This window comes from Catharus ustulatus, chromosome 2, assembly GCF_009819885.2.
Source record: "Catharus ustulatus isolate bCatUst1 chromosome 2, bCatUst1.pri.v2, whole genome shotgun sequence".
NCBI lineage: Eukaryota > Metazoa > Chordata > Aves > Passeriformes > Turdidae > Catharus > Catharus ustulatus.
This window is the reverse complement of record NC_046222.1, coordinates 556,641-571,894: the sequence shown is the minus strand read 5'-3', so window position 1 is coordinate 571,894 and position 15,254 is coordinate 556,641. Positions and strand designations below refer to the sequence as shown.

The 15,254-nt window shown below is 48.7% G+C and overlaps 1 protein-coding gene across 2 annotated transcripts; it reads left to right on the top strand.

Moving 5' to 3' along the window:
- The first annotated feature begins 72 nt into the window (after positions 1-72).
- CLDN17 (claudin 17) lies at positions 73-14,847 on the top strand. Of its 2 annotated transcripts, XM_033084561.1 has the most exons (7): positions 73-156; positions 2,574-2,661; positions 3,700-3,786; positions 6,602-6,725; positions 7,416-7,487; positions 7,932-8,090; positions 13,176-14,847. In XM_033084561.1, the coding sequence occupies exon 7, from the start codon at positions 13,456-13,458 to the stop codon at positions 14,098-14,100; it is 645 nt and encodes a 214-aa protein (XP_032940452.1). In that variant the 5' UTR covers positions 73-156; positions 2,574-2,661; positions 3,700-3,786; positions 6,602-6,725; positions 7,416-7,487; positions 7,932-8,090; positions 13,176-13,455; the 3' UTR covers positions 14,101-14,847. The 2 variants fall into 2 exon arrangements, 1 of the variants encoding a protein (XP_032940452.1); XR_004420602.1 differs by lacking the exon at positions 13,176-14,847 and adding an exon at positions 12,370-12,590 and having other exon boundaries at positions 7,416-8,090.
- Positions 14,848-15,254: the final 407 nt, after the last annotated feature.

Sequence of the window (15,254 nt, the reverse complement as noted above, 5' to 3'; positions counted from 1 at the left end):
GAACAGCAAGAGTGACCCCTGCCAGGACAGGAGTGACCCTTGCCAGGACAGGAGTGACCCCTGCCAGGACAGGAGTGACCCCTGCCAGGACCAGAGTGACCTCTGCCAGGACAAGAGTGACCGCTGCCTCTCGGTTCCGATGCTCTCCTCTCCCAGGTAATTCGGGTCTCTCCGTTTCCAATGCTCTCTGTCCCCAGGTAATTCGGGATTCTCCATTTCCAATGCTCTCTGTCCCAGGTAATTCGGGTCTCTCCGTTTCCAATGCTCTCTGTCCCAGGTAATTCGGGATTCTCCGTTTCCAATGCTCTCTGTCCCAGGTAATTCGGGATTCTCCATTTCCAATGCTCTCTGTCCCAGGTAATTCGGGATTCTCCATTTCCAATGCTCTCTGTCCCAGGTAATTCAGGATTCTCCGTTTCCAATGCTCTCCCCCCCAGATAATTCGGGTCTCTCCGTTTCTAATGCTCTCTGTCCCAGGTAATTCAGGATTCTCCGTTTCCAATGCTCTCTCCCCCAGATAATTCGGGATTCTCTGTTTCCAATGCTCTCTCTCCCCCGGTAATTCGGGATGCTCCACTCCCGCATCCCGCGGCTCCCGCTCGGTTCCAGCCGCGGCCGGCGGGCGTCCCCCTTCTCCCGCAAATCCCGGGGAATTCCGAGGATTTGGGCTCCCAGCCAGAGCCGTGGCCAGCGGGAGGCTCGCAGGCAGGGCCAGCAGCATCCTCCGCTCCCAGCACACCCATCCCGGGCTTGTGTCATTCCATCGGGGAGCAAAGCCCTTTAATTAACTCTTCAAGGGCTATCAGAGAGCTGAGTGTTTCAGAGTGCCGAGGCTGGGAATGATCTCGGTGCTGGAACACAGCTTGGGTGGGAATGCACTTGGAATCTGCTCCATCCTGCCACAGGTTCTGGGAGAGCGCTGCAAAAGCCCTTCAGGTGTCCAACATGAAATTAGAAGGCTCCAGCAGACTGAGAGCATCAGCTTTCTTCGAGGTCACTGCAATACCAGACTATTAGTTGAATTACACACTGGAATACTTCAGGAAAAGGCGATTAAAAGAAAGTTACTTTGAAAAGATAAGAAAATCCAATCCTCTGCCCCTTCTAACCCTCAGGAGACATGAGAAAACGAGCAGCTGGTAATGAAGAGGTTTTTAAATGACCCTTCTTTGCCTGTCTCCTGTGTGAAAAAAGCAGAGAAAGAGCTGTTGTTAAAGGTAAAATGAAATCGAGAGTGTGGGGATGAAAGTTGTAAAACAAAAATTTCTGTGAGCAATAGCTGAGTGTGGGAAGAGACGAGTTGGAGCTGTGGGCTCAGCTCCCTGCATTCCCCAGGGAGCTCAGGACTGGATTCCAGGCAGGGCAGGGAAATGACAATTCCTGCCATCACTTCTGTAGGTGGCCCAGGAAGATGCTGTGGGTCCTGGTTTGGAGGTCAGGTGTTTGCTGAGAAAGGCAGGAGCCTCTCTGAAATTGAGAATGCAAACCTCCTCCCTCCAAGTTATTATAATTTAGAAATTAAGGGTCTCTCTTGTCTTGGTGACAGCAGAAGAGCCCTTGCAGGAGCTGCAGTGGATTTTAGGGGATGAGGAGGATTTGCACCAGTGAAAACAGCTGTCTGATGATGCCCACAGCAGAGGGGAGCCCCACAAAAGGCAGGAGCCCAGCGGTGCCCTCAGACAAAGCAAGGTGTGGATTGAGTTTGTGCCCTGCAATTCCCCACCAAAGGGGCTGGGAGTGCTCTGGAATTCCGAGTGTGCTCCGGCAGAGGTTCCACGGCGGTGCTGCTGGGGGCAGCCTGGCTCTGTGAGCTGGGGATGCTCAGCAGCACAGGAGGAGAGCCCTGAGCATGGTGTGGGAGCTGCTGAGCGCTGATCCCACAGCCCTGTGATCCCACAGCCTGCCCTGAGCCATCAGTCCCTTAAGAGAATGGAAAGCCCTAAAGCCTAGTTTAAAGTTCAGCAACTTAGCCCCAGACACAGTGAAAACATAGCAGAACATTTCCTGCCTTTCCAGATAAAACAGACAGAACCATTTACATGGACAGAACAATATATGTAAATTATGTGTAAGAACAATATATGTAAATTATGTAAATACCACTTTGGTATTTTAGAAATTAAGTTCTGATAGGTGTAAAAAAGAACGTTTCAGAATGGGCTGCAGTGTGTGACAATGCATTTCACACTGAACTTCCAATGATAAACAGGAACAAGCTGTAAAAGAAGAACCCCCTTTTCAATTTTTTTATTTTTTGCCCCTTCTGCCATTTTCCCCTGGGCTTTGATCCCTCTCTGAGCAGCAGAATGGATTTCCCAGGTGGGATCTGCTGGAGCCCTGAGCTGGCACAAGGTGAGGTCTGGGCGTGCTGGAAACGAGATTTTAAATAATTGGAGGTGATGGTTGTAATTACCTCTTAAAATGGTTGTTTTAATTAATCATAGCCAGTGTATATATACATTATAAACTGTGTGTTATTGATAGATCACAGCACAGCTGTCACAGGCTGCTTTTGTGGGAATGGCTGAAGGTGTAACTTTTGATAAACTAACTCTGAATGCTCCAATGAACAGAGCCTGGCAGGGGAAGATGGATTGGTGAGCTTGGACATCTGGAAAGCAGAATTTATGGACCACAAGGACGTTCTGCAGAAAGCAGAAGGTAAAGAAGAGGCTCAGAAAGACTCAGTACATTTCTTGGAAGTTGGAGTGCCAAGGGGGTGTCAGGAGAGGGTTTGGTGCCAACCACTCAAAACCTGTCATGGCAAATCCATTTACAGGGACAACAGCTCCCTACAAATGAGGGAGAGAAATAAATACAATATAAATGAGAAACGAGGAGCCTTGGCTGTGGAATGAAAGAGGGCAGAGCCCACCCCAGGGCTGAGCTGTGGAGGTGCTGCCCAGCAGGGAGGGAAGGGCAGGAGCTGCTCCTGCAGACCCTCAGCTCCTCCTGTGGGACAGCTCAGACCAGCCCAGACACACCAGCAGGAAGGGGAGAAAAGATTAGGGAAGGTTTTGTGAAAAAAATGAGAGAAACAGCTGGATGTTTCTTAATCACTGCGGGCACAAATGGAAGAGAAATTGCTAATCAGGAATCTATTGATGGCTACACAATTCCCAATGATTCCATCTGCATTGCCTGGAGCTGCACTGCTGCCTTGGTGCAGTGGGGAAAACCTGGTGCTGGGAGGCTGGGAAAGCAGCATGGAGGAGACACAATTTGGGAATTTTCCTTGCATGTTTGCTGCAAGCACCTTTTTAATTCTTTCTTCTTGTTGTTTTAATTTTTTTCCCTTTTGAAATGAACCTCTTGGTTCTGCTGCCAGGTTTCTGCACTTCCCCACCCTCTCTCCCTCCAGGGATCTTTATTCTCACTGTGGGAAGGAACCTGGCTCAGGTGGGTTCTGTCAGGCCACAGGCTGAGCTCAGACCTGACCAGGTCTGACAGATCTCAGCCAGAACCTTTGCCAGACAAACTCTGCACTCAGCAGAAGGACAATTCTGACCCCCCACAAATGCTGACAAAAAGGGATGTCACCAGCAGCATCTCCCTTGGCACAAACACAGCCACATCAAAGGCTCTCAGCTGATTTGCTTTTTGTCAGCTAGATGAAGATGTTGAGTTAATGCCTTTTGTTCCTCGACAGAATGTCTCGGAATTAATTGTGTTGACATAATGGATTTATTGTTTCGACAGAACGCCTGTCTGTTTTCACACAGTGGGTGAGGGACTACACAAAACTAATGCTGGTACCAGGGGATCCTTATGGAGCTGAATTATCAGGTGATGAAATGCCACTGCTGGAAAAGACAGCAGGGAGGAAAGCAGGGAGGCTCAGCAGCAGTGACACAGAGCACTGGGGAGAGAAACTAGGGGAAAACCGGGGAAAAATGAAAAAAAAAAAAAGAGAAAAAAAATAGGAAATGTAGGGGAAAAAATTATGGAAAAATAAATAAATAAATAAGGAAAATTTGGGGGGAAATTATGGAAAAAAAAAAAATTGGGGGAAAAAAAAGTAGGGCAGAACCTCAGGGCTCCTGCAGGCAGGGCTGTGAGCAGGGGAATGCCTGGCCCAGCAAGGGGGGTTATTTTGGGCTGCCCAGGAGTGAGGGGCTCTGCTGCTCCCTGCTTCATTCCCTGTGCTTGGCTGAGCCTCAGGCACTGCATTAAGTTTATTTTCACTTCCTCCCCTTCTCCTCCAACAAAAGGTATTTTCTTGTCAAGAGCTCTTGGTGCCCGTGAGGGAGAGGGGAAATCACTCTGCTGAGGTGGCAGGACAGATTTATTTTCATTTGCTGGAGCCAGAAATAGCCTGGGTGTGATGAAAGCCACCTGTCCCACCTCCCTTCCAAGGGATTTGGGGACAGGAGGGAGCAGGGATTGCAGCCACTGTGGCACCCACACCTTGCTCTTCCTCTGAGCTCTGCAGTGCCCTGGGGCACAGAACACCTCCCCAAATTATTTCTGGGGCTCTCACAGCTCCCCTGCTCCCCATAAACTCTGTAGGATCACCCCCAAAGCCAAGGTGTGACCAGGGAAGGGGAATTCCAGAGTCCCACGGATTGTGGAGCTGACACTGTGCCTTGTGCAGGTTTTAATTCCCAATTTCAGCTGCAGTTTTCTGCTTTGCACTGGGTGTGGCTCGTCCCTGACAGTCTGTTCTGGCTGCAATCCCTCTGCCACAAAAGGATCCTTGGGATGATCTCGGAGAGGTTCCTCCTTCCATTCCACCCTGTGGCTCCAAAAACAACCGTGGGTGGCATGTCTAAGTCTAAAACTCTCTTAAACTAACACATTTTTTAAAAAACTTCCAGAATCCTTGAAACCCGGAGAGGTTTCACTCCTGGCTGCCAAGAGGTGACTCATTAAGGGCTATTTTCCCATCTGCCTGCAGAAACAATTTTGTGTCTTCTGGAAGGTGGAGGGTCACTGGAATAATGGCTTTCTCTCTTAATAATGGGATCCTGATTGCATATGATGGCCTCTTTTGTAACCTTAATGAAGTTGCTCCGTGCATTTGGCAGGAATAAATGATTTGATGGAGGTCCTCACAGTTTCCAAAGCCTGGCTCTCCTGGCTCTTTCTCCCAGTGAATGTATGGACAGAAATTAATTTCCAGCGTGATCTTTTGCCCACTTAGAGGCAAAGTTCTCCTCAGACAGAGCACAACAGAGTTCACTGGATCCATTTCAGCTCTTCTGCCCCAGTTTTGGAGACAATTTTCCTCTGGAAACACCAGGAGAAGGCTCTTGTCGTTTGGGGAGCGTGGCACCTCATAGAACTCATATTGAGGATCAAGGAACAGAAGGAAAGCTCAGCATGGATGGAGGAGGCTCGTGGAGAAAGCACCCTCAGAAACCCAGAGCATCCTTTCTGGGGAATTGCTGCATGCCAGGGTGCCAGCCAGACCATCAGCAGGGCTCCAGGGTCCTGCAAACAGCAGGGCCCTGCTCTGAATGCACTCCAGACCTCCCTGGGCAGTTCCAAACCCTGAGCAGCCTCTCCATGGGGAAATTCCTGCTGCTGTCCCACCTGAGCTCTGCCACAAACCCAGCTCGTGGGCACCCACTTTTGGGAGGAGGTCTGGACAGGGCACCAGACTCTCGGAGCTGGCTTGGGACAAAACCTCTCTCAGACAGAGAGAGAAAGGTTCCCAGCCAGGGGCAGGCAGGAATTGCACAGGGAGGAGATTTCCTGGGCTCTGAGCCCTGGAGGAACAGGTGAGAGCAGCTCTTCCAGGGCTGGGATCAGGCAGGACTGCTCAGACTGGATGGTTCTGCCTTTGGGGAGGCACAGGGAATTTCTGGAGTGCAGTCCCATGGGAGAACAGCTCAGGGCTTTTAAAACATCCCATGGGTGTTCTTTGCCAGAAATACCTGTCTGTGGATCAAAGGCATTCCCAAAGCCCTTCTGGTTCAGCAGGTTAAGATATCCCATGAAAAGTAAGATGTGAAGAGCCAGCAGGGGTGGAAATGCTTTGTGGGAACCCAGAGGCACTCTGGCCATCAGTGCTGCTACTTCTTCTTTTAAAAGAAACTTTGAAAGAACAACAAAAACGTGGAGAGTCCTTTTTAGGTGGGTTGGAAACAGCAATAAACAGAACCATTGGCAGTGACAGAGCTGCGAGGTTAAAATCTCCAGGACCTGGTGGAACTGGGGCATTGAGTAGATCATGAAGAATTATGCTTTGTAATATTCTTGTACACCCTCTGAGCGTGGGGAAAAGCGGATTTTGGTGCAGCAAATTCCCTCCAACCTGGGAATGTTAGAGCCTTGCAAAGCCAAAGTAGATTTGCCTGCATCACATAAAAACTCTTAAATTAATCCTTAGCCAAAATCTGAGCCTCTCTGGGGCTGGCTAATGTAGGTTTGCCATAGGTTGCCATGAAATTTAAACCAATGCAGCCAGCACTCAGCCCTTTGCTGTTTCCTTGTGAATGATTTTGCTCTCTCCACCCCTGCTGTGGTGCTCCTGGAGTGTAATTCCCAAAAAACAGAGGGTAAATTTCCTTACTTTGCCATTTGAGAGGGGAAAGGCTTTTTCCCTACAACAGGAACTCAAACTGACTCTACCTGTCTGTTTTTAATCTCTTTTCAGGCCGCCTGTGCTCTTTGGGAGGAGTTTTTTGGGACAGCCAGAGGTCCCACAGCTGCAGCAACATTTCAGTGGGCTGCTCCTGCTCCAGCAGAAAGCTGCAGGTGTTTGAGGAGGTCTCAGGGATGTAAGCTCAACATAATAATAACAATATTAATAATAGTAATAATAATAGTAATGAATTAATTTTTGAGATGTATTTTTCTCCCACCTTTCCCCATCTATGGTTTGATTTCCTTGTTGGCTCCCTCCCTCCTATTAAGGGAGCATTATCCCAGCCCATGCTTGCTTTGGGGTTTATCTGAAGCAACCTGTGTTAAATTATGGTGCTGCATTATTAACAGGCCATATGGGCATCAGGCTTGAGAGAGAGAAGCTTAACAGGGACACAGGAAAACAATCTTCCAGATCCTTCCTTCTCCTAATACATAATCCTGAGTGCGGGAAAGAGATAAAATATTTAAATTCCGTGCTGGAGGGCTGGGAGGGACAGGATGTTGTGAAACTGCTCCGGGAGGCTCCATGGGCAGGCACCACCTCTGCTGCTCTGCCCAGCACTCCTTTAGGGCCACAAGAGTTCTGAAGTGTTCTCTGGCACTGAAAAGCATTTTTTCCTTGCGTTTTCTCTTGGGTTTATTCCCTTGTCGGCTGTTACTTGCCATTCCCTGGTGTCACATTCCCTGGTGTCACATTTAACACCCCCTTCCCTCTATTATCTATTTCTTGCCCATATCCTGGCCTCCCCTCCCTGCCACTTTTTCTCCACTTCCCAGCCATTCCCAGCCTTGTAAACACCCCCTCTCCATTTTTCCTCCAGCTCCTGGAAGGCTGCAGATATGAATTCCTGATTATCTTTATGAGGAATTCACGACTGAGTGCACATTCTGTGGTAAAGTGAGAATTAATATTCATCAACAGTCTTAAATGGGAATTTGTAACAACAACCCAAAAAAAAAAAAAAGAGAAAAGCTTGTTTGAGATCTGTAATGATTATGTTCTTTCACAGCTGCTTTTGTGAGGGGGGAATAATTTAGCAGCACTAGAGCTGGTGTTGACTCTCCAGTTTGTGGTGAAATTATGAAGTGAATGCTCCCTCCTGAGGACTCCAGAGCTGTGGATGGGAGCTGGAGGCACACTCTGGAGACAGCCTGGAGTCTGCTGTGCTGCAGCACTGTAAATTGGGGTAATTGCACTGCTCTGCCTCCATCCCATGGAAAACAAAAAAACATAAATGGGGTATTTTTCTCTAAGCTTTAGGAAAATGAATTCGTGCTAAAATAGCCTTATCTTTTACTTTCCCCCCTACTTATAATGTTGGATAATTTATCCACAGAAAGGCTTCTTTTCCCCCCAACCCCTAATGGGAAATTTCTGCAGACAGAAAATCCTTAAACGTGCAAAGGCACGAGCTGAACAGAGGAAGATTAAGATCAAACACAAACCATGGTGTAACAAGATAAGAAGCAGCACAGCTTCAGAACCAGACACTGAGGTGAGGATTGTTTGGGGCTGTGCTTCTCCTCCCCTGCTCCCCATCCCCTGCAGCCCTTCCCTCTGTTTGCTCTGGTGTGGTTATTCACGGGTTTGGGTTTTCAAAGAGCAGCTGTTGGCTGCTGTAAAGCTGTTTGTTGCAGAACACATCACTCTCCAAGGCAGAGTCCAGAATGTTGAGGTCCATGTTGAAGTTTTCTGGCAGCTCCCCTCTGGGTGGTGATGATGGAGGTGAAGGTGGATCTTTTGTTCTAATACAGGGGTTTTGCTCTCTTAAGACACTTAAAGCATATCCTTACTTACTTAAAACTTAGACTTTTGCTTCATATCTAAGTGACTTCTTAATATTTCCACTTACTTCCTCTTCTCCTTCATGTCTGTGTGAGCTGTGGGAGTGCTGGGAGTCAGGATGGGCAGCAGAATGTCAGGAATGCTGGATACCAAAGCCTGGGGACCTGTTAGAAAATGAAATTAAATGCAATGTGGTGGTGTAACCTCCAATAGCTTGGAGCAGAAGGGCCACAAATGACAGGTTTTGTCCAGAGATGTGAAACTTTTCATCAGATCAGCTTGGGCAATATTCTCATCCACCTGAGTTTCCAGACCTGTCAGAGTTCAGGGAGGAAAGGTTCAATTTCTGTTTGCTTTCTAGCACACCAGCAGGATCCTGCTCACAGGCATTTTTGATATTCCCCCAGGATGAAATGACAAGTTTGAATACAGAGAGGAACAAATCATGAGATTCTCGACTTGCCCCTCTCCTGTGCTTTAATTGCAAACAAGCAGATAAATAAGATTTCTCCACATTTTCTTCCACAAATGGTTTTGAGCAAGATAAGGCAGTTAAATTTAATCCTTCCAAGAATGCACAAATACTGAATCCTTGATGCAGACACAATCTCACCACAGGTTCCTAGGGAAGTTTAATGGTTCTGTAAATGAATCAATAACGTGCTTAAATTATATTTGCTCAGCTAATTATTTCCCGTGTCCTGTAAATGAGAACTTCAGCAGTTTTGTTTACCTCCTGATGGATTATTGAAGTGTTTGTTTGTGGAATGTTTCTTACCTTGCCTCTCCCCCTAACTGTGGTCTTACCCACAGAAACACACTTGGGGAGCACAAAATACTCCCTGCAAATGGGATTTTATCCCTCCTCCATCTCTGACATGAGCTGGCACAGTTAGCACCTCTGCATTTGCTTTCTGCTTTTGAGGAGACAAAAATGGAAGAGAAAAACCAGAGGCAGGGAAGTGCAGATGAAGAGTAGTACCTTGGTTTATTTTGGTAGTATTTTGGGTTATTTTGGTAGTATTTTGGTTTATTTTGGTGGTATTTTGGGTTATTTTGGTTATATTTTGGGTTATTTTGGTTACTCTGGAACAGCTTTCAGGGCTGTGTGGCTCTGCTTTTTCTTTGGGGTGCACCTTGTATGGCAAACAGTAATCAAGGGCTTAAAATGACACCATGGTGTGAAATTCTGGCCTGTTGCAATGAGGAGTGGAGTTAAGCTGCTGAGGGGTTTTTTTCTGCCTGGGAAAGAAGGGATAACAGTGAATAAAGACAAGATAATAATGGTTTAAAAGAAAAGCATTCACTAAGGGATTGATTTACTGTAGGCTTAATGGAGGGTTGCATGGAGAGTTTATCCAGCAGAGGAAGGTAAGCTGAAATACATGAAAAAATATCCCTTATTTCAGAGAATAAACACAGCTCTCTGTGTACATCCTAATTATCCTCCTTCCAGGGAAAGTTAATATTTCCTTTGTAGCCCATTTAGGTCAAACTCATTCAAACCTTCTTTTGGAGGCAGCAAACTCAGGGCTCACAGCATTTGTTTTCCAGCACTGCACAGACCAAAAACTCTGTGCTGGTTGCTTGCCACAGGACTCTGTGGTGTGTATATGTGTATATATATTTTTTTTAATTAAAATATTATATTAAAATAATATTAAAATTATATATTAAAATAATTAATTAATAAATATATAATATAATTAATATAAATTAATTCACATTTAATATATTATTAGATATTAAAATATTTAATATATTAAAATTATATTTTTAAAATTGATTTATTTTTTAAATACAGGGGTCTTTTGTACAATCAGGCCAAGATTTCTGCTGAGACCCACTCACAGTTTACAGCCATAAGGAACACAACCAACCACAGGATTTGCTCACAGTTCCCATAAAAGGCTCAATTGTTTTATTCCCATTCAGATCACCTCACCACGATAGCAACAGTGAAAAGGAACAAGTGAAAAATAAGTAGTTCCAGACAAATTGATGTAATGAATGACCCAAACCAATCAATAGCAGCGATATTTTAATAGAATTTTGTGACCAATTAATAAAGTGTAACTCCAGACCCACAGAAATCAATGGAATTTTGCCTTTGACTGAACTGAACCTAATTCAGTTTGTGGTGGTTAATGGAGAACAACATCCTTGCTCTGGAGTTTGGCTGTTTTAAATATTTAGTTTGTGATGTGAAATCCTTTTTTTTCCTGCTCAGGGACATGAGAAATGATCTGTGGAGCGAGCAGCAGAAAGCAGTGTTTGGAGATAGCAGTGTGATAGCTCTCCTCCCAGTCCAGTGTCTCTGTTACTGTGCCAGATGCTTTAATAGGTCCAAATGGATCGGATTTTACCAACTTCTACTCTCTAGAAAATGATACCAAACCAAACCTGAACTTTTCTTTTGCTACATCCACGCTGCATTTTATTTGACTTTCCTGGGGAATTGTTAATCCTCATCCACGCTGGCATGCCTGAGCTGCCCGTGTAATTAACCCAGAATAACGTGATCAGGATCAGAGGAGCTGCTCTCCCTGGCAGCTCCAGGCCCTCTCACCTCCCTGGCAAGCACCAGGAGCCTGGCACTCCTGCCAGGCTGGGATTTTGGGTGTGTGGCAGGAGGTGACAGAATAACTGGGAATTCTTCACGGCTCCAGCATCAGCCAGGGGTCAGTCAAAGCTCGGTGCCCCAGGGGAAATCCCTCTCTGAGCAGAGCAGGGATGGATGCAGGGATGCAGGCAGGGATGCAGGGATGGATGCAGGTGCATGTGTTTGGGTAAGCACTCTGGAATTAAAGGTGAGAGGGAGTTCAAAGGGGAATTAATCCTGCCTTAGGGGAGGCAGTGCAGTGTTTACATCAGTGATGCCTGTAACCAATTAAACACCGAGGCTCATGGAATGTTCTGTTAATCCTGGACTGGGGATGCTCTGTTTCTTCCTTTTCAAGGGGCATCAGCTCTTTAAGAGCCAGAGAGGGAACAGAAGGTGGTGCCCCAGGGAGAGATTCCAATGAACATCCTGATTTGAAGGGAAGGGCAGATGTAAATCTGAGAGAGCCCCGGGAGAGGTGAGGTGCAAAGGCTCCGTGCTCCCTCAGTCCCCTTTTCCCCTCTGAAGGCAGATTTTGGGGTGGGAATGTTTGCACAAGGACTGGCCCTGTCCTCCTGAGGCAGGGATGATGCACAGGGAGGAGCCTGGCACTGCTCAGGTGTAAGCAGGGATTTCCTTTTATTTCCTCTCAGCTGCCCCTGAATCCGTGCTCCACCCTGGGACTCCCTGGCATTGGAGAGGTTCAGGAGCTTTTCCAGCTCCATAGTGGTGCTGGGTTTTATCCCAGCCTGTCTCCTGTAAACTTCTGAAAGCTGCAAAGCTCCTTTAAGCTGCTGAAATTCGCCTTCAGATTGCATTTGCTGGTTCCCCTCTGCTGCCTCCTTCCCCTCAGGTTCCAACAAAAGGGAACCCCCTTGCCACTGGACCCACAGCAGTGTCCCCTGGGTGTCCCCCTCTCCTGCTGCCAGCTGATCTCACCCACCAGAGGCTCCAATTCCTGCTCAAAACGACCCCCCCCCAGCCTTTTTGCCCTCCCTGGATTTATTGCTGCACTTTAATCCTATTTCTCTGAGCAGTTTTCATCTCCTCTGCACCATGCCCTGGTGATTTTCTGCGTGGCCTCAGTGCTGACCCTCCTGGAGCACCCCAGGAGAATTATTTCCAGCAGCCCTGATGGATAAGGCAGGCAGGAGGATGGATTCAGGCATTGGGCATGGTCTGTGCTCCAGCTGTGCTCACCTTCAGGAGCTGCCTGCCTGAAAACCTTGCACAAAGAGTTTTTCTATTTAAAAAAAAAAAAAAAAGACATTTGAATCCTTCCTTCCTGCCTGTGGAGGAGTGATGCACAGCTCCTCTCCCTGTAAGTACAAACCTGCTGGATTTATTTCTGTTTCACACCTCAGCTGAAGACATTTATTTTTTCCAGGTTCCTGGTTGTCACCTCGAAGCTGAATTGCCCAGATCCCTTGGGAGCATTTTCCACGTGGAAATGTAACACTGTAGGAATAATTTGCATTATCTGGCACTTCCTTCCTTCCTTCCAAGGAGTAACTGGGCTGTGGGTGGTTTGGGTGGACAATTCCCCTTCCATGGGTTTGGCTTTGATCGTGTTGTGTAGGCACCTAGAGCTGTAATTAAATTAAAAGCATCAAAGGCAATGTCTGATATTTCCAAATACACAGAGTCCACAAGGAAAACAAACCAAAAAAAAAACCCTGATTATGTCTTTCTTCCCTTCTGCCTCCCATGGAGGATCAGCTCCTAACTGAGCCTTTACCCCGGGATTACAAAGCAGGAGCTGGGAGCTCAGCCACGTTTTGCTTCCTTGCCCTGGTGAATTTTGGAGCTGCTAGAGCGAGGCTTTGATGTTGATTGGAATACTTGACTTCCCTGTACCTGTCTAATGTCATGATTAGGCTTTTGTATTTGATCAAAACGAGAAATCTGCATTAAAGGGCTGCACCAAGCACCTGTTGGCTTGGCTTAAAGGAAAATAATGATCAGCTGTTTTCCCAGGGCTGCAGCACTTACAAAATAAGCCCCACTCAAGCCTCAGGTTTGGCTTTTGTTGTAGGAACAATTGTAATGACCCATTTCAAACAACATTTCAGCAGATGGAGGTTCAGGCTTTCTGCACAGGATTGCAACAGCGCTGCAATCCTGCAGTTAGGAAATGGTTAGCCCTGCAATTAGGCACCTTTAATTGAATCCCTGCCACTCGCTTAATCACAGCAGCACTCGAGCCACCCTGTGAGGAGCAGTGAAATCAGCCCTGCCACACCTCTCCCCGGCTGCCATTGGCTGCAAACCTGTTGGGCTTGATGGGCTGCGCTCGCAGGGCATCTCCAGGCCAATAAATTGGAGCAGCCAGGAATGGATTTCCACCTGCTGGAGCGAGCCTGTGCACGAAACCCAACCTGCTGCACCAGGAGAAGCCATTCCCTGGCCATGGCTTGTGTGAGTGAGTGACTTTGGAGAGCTGGAGCATCGCTGGGAGCATCCCTGGAGCAGCATGGGCTCGTGCTGCGTGCTGCAGCTCACCGGGCTGATTCTGGGCGGCGTGGGCATGGTGGGCACGCTGGCAGCCACGGCCATGCCCCAGTGGAGGGTCTCTGCCTACGTGGACAGCAACATCGTGGTGTTTGAGACCATCTGGGAGGGGCTGTGGATGGACTGCATCAGCCAGCTGGGCATCAGGCTGCAGTGCAAGTTCTACGACTCGCTGCTGGCGCTGCCGCCGCCGCTCGAGGCTTTCCGGGCTCTCATGTGCCTGGCCGTGGGGCTGGCCATCCTGTCCTTCCTGCTGGCCATCGTGGGCGTCAAGTACAGCCAGCCCAGCAAGGAGGGGCCCCAGGCCGTGAGCATCTTCATCCTGGCGGCCGGAGCGGCCTTCCTGCTGACGGGCACGCTGGTGCTGGTGCCGGTGTCCTGGACCGGGGGCAGCATCGTGCGCGATTTCTACGACCCCCAGGTGCCCGTGCCCCTGAAACGGGAGCTGGGGGCTGCCCTGTTCGTGGGCTGGGCCAGCAGTGCCCTGCAGCTGGCTGCTGGGGCCATGTACTGCCACTGCTGGTGCCGGGCTGGCGCGGCCGCCGGGCCCAGGTACCCCTGGCTGGCGCGGGCGGGGGGCTCCGGGGGTGTCCATGCCTACGTGTAGCTGTGCTCAGCACCCAAGGACAGCTCCTGCCAGCCCCAGGGACACCTGCCCCCATCCCAGGGTGCCAGCCTGGCTTTGGACACTGTGATCTGCCTGCTTGACGTGCTGATTGACTCGTGGGGCTGCCTCCAGGTGTGCCAGGGAGGAGCGATCCTGCTGCTCGACTGTTCACTGTGGGCTTGGATCTCTGCACCCCTGAGGTGCACAGGGAGCTGGGATTTCCCTCTGAGCAGGGCTCAGTGGATGGAGAGAGCTCCATCTCCCAGTCCTGGAGATGTTTGTGCTGCCCCAGCAGAGGCCTCTGGCACTGTCCATGGATTTCTCTGGTGCTCGTGGAGCTCATCTCTCTGCAGGCCATGGAATATGGCTCATGGAACACATCTCTGAGCACTTCCCAGGCTTTGCTGGGAGAGTTTTGGCTTCCTGCTGTTTGCCACCCCCATCTCCTGCTCTGTAGGCAGCACCTGCTCCTCTGGAAAACTCGGGACAGACCCTCGGCTCCTGGGCTGATGGAAATGTATTTATTAATGGAAATCATGGGAAGTCTAATGAACCAGCCAGGGAATGCACAGGCTGCCAGCAGAGCAGGGAGAGCTCCTGCCCACGGCTCCCAGCACACCCAAAAAGCCAAGCCCTGGCGCTGCTGCAGCTGCTTTGTGCTTGCCAGGCTGATTTGGGAATGTCTGTCTGTCCAGCAGGATCCAGCAGCACGTGCAGCTGGATTATTGTTCATTATTATTTTTATTATTCCCAGCTGGTTTGACAGTGGTTGGTAAGTGCCCAAGGAGGGTGCAGCTCAGAAGGGATTTCCTGGCTCTTTACCCAGCAGTGGTGGATGGCATTTGAGGCATAATTCCTTGGCATGAGGGATAATTCCATGGCATGAGGGATAATTCCATGGCACAGGGCTCAGCCTGGCGCCCGTGCTGAGCGGAGGCTGCTTGGGCTGAGCAATGTCTCTGTGCATTCATTTGACTGCTCAGTTTGAAAGAGAACATGGAAAGCTGCATTTAATTAAAGAAGCCTTTTATTAACTGGGCTTCAGAGGAGCCTGGATGAGACGGTGCCGTGCTCCACAGAAATTCATGACGTGCATTCACCCAGCAGCATTTGCATTGCAGGCAAGCAGCTCGGATCTCGCACTGGGAATTTTC

Excerpts from the sequence above, each read along its gene's own strand:
- CLDN17 (XM_033084561.1), top strand. The coding sequence starts at position 13,456 with ATGGGCTCGTGCTGCGTGCTGCAGCTCACCGGGCTGATTCTGGGCGGC.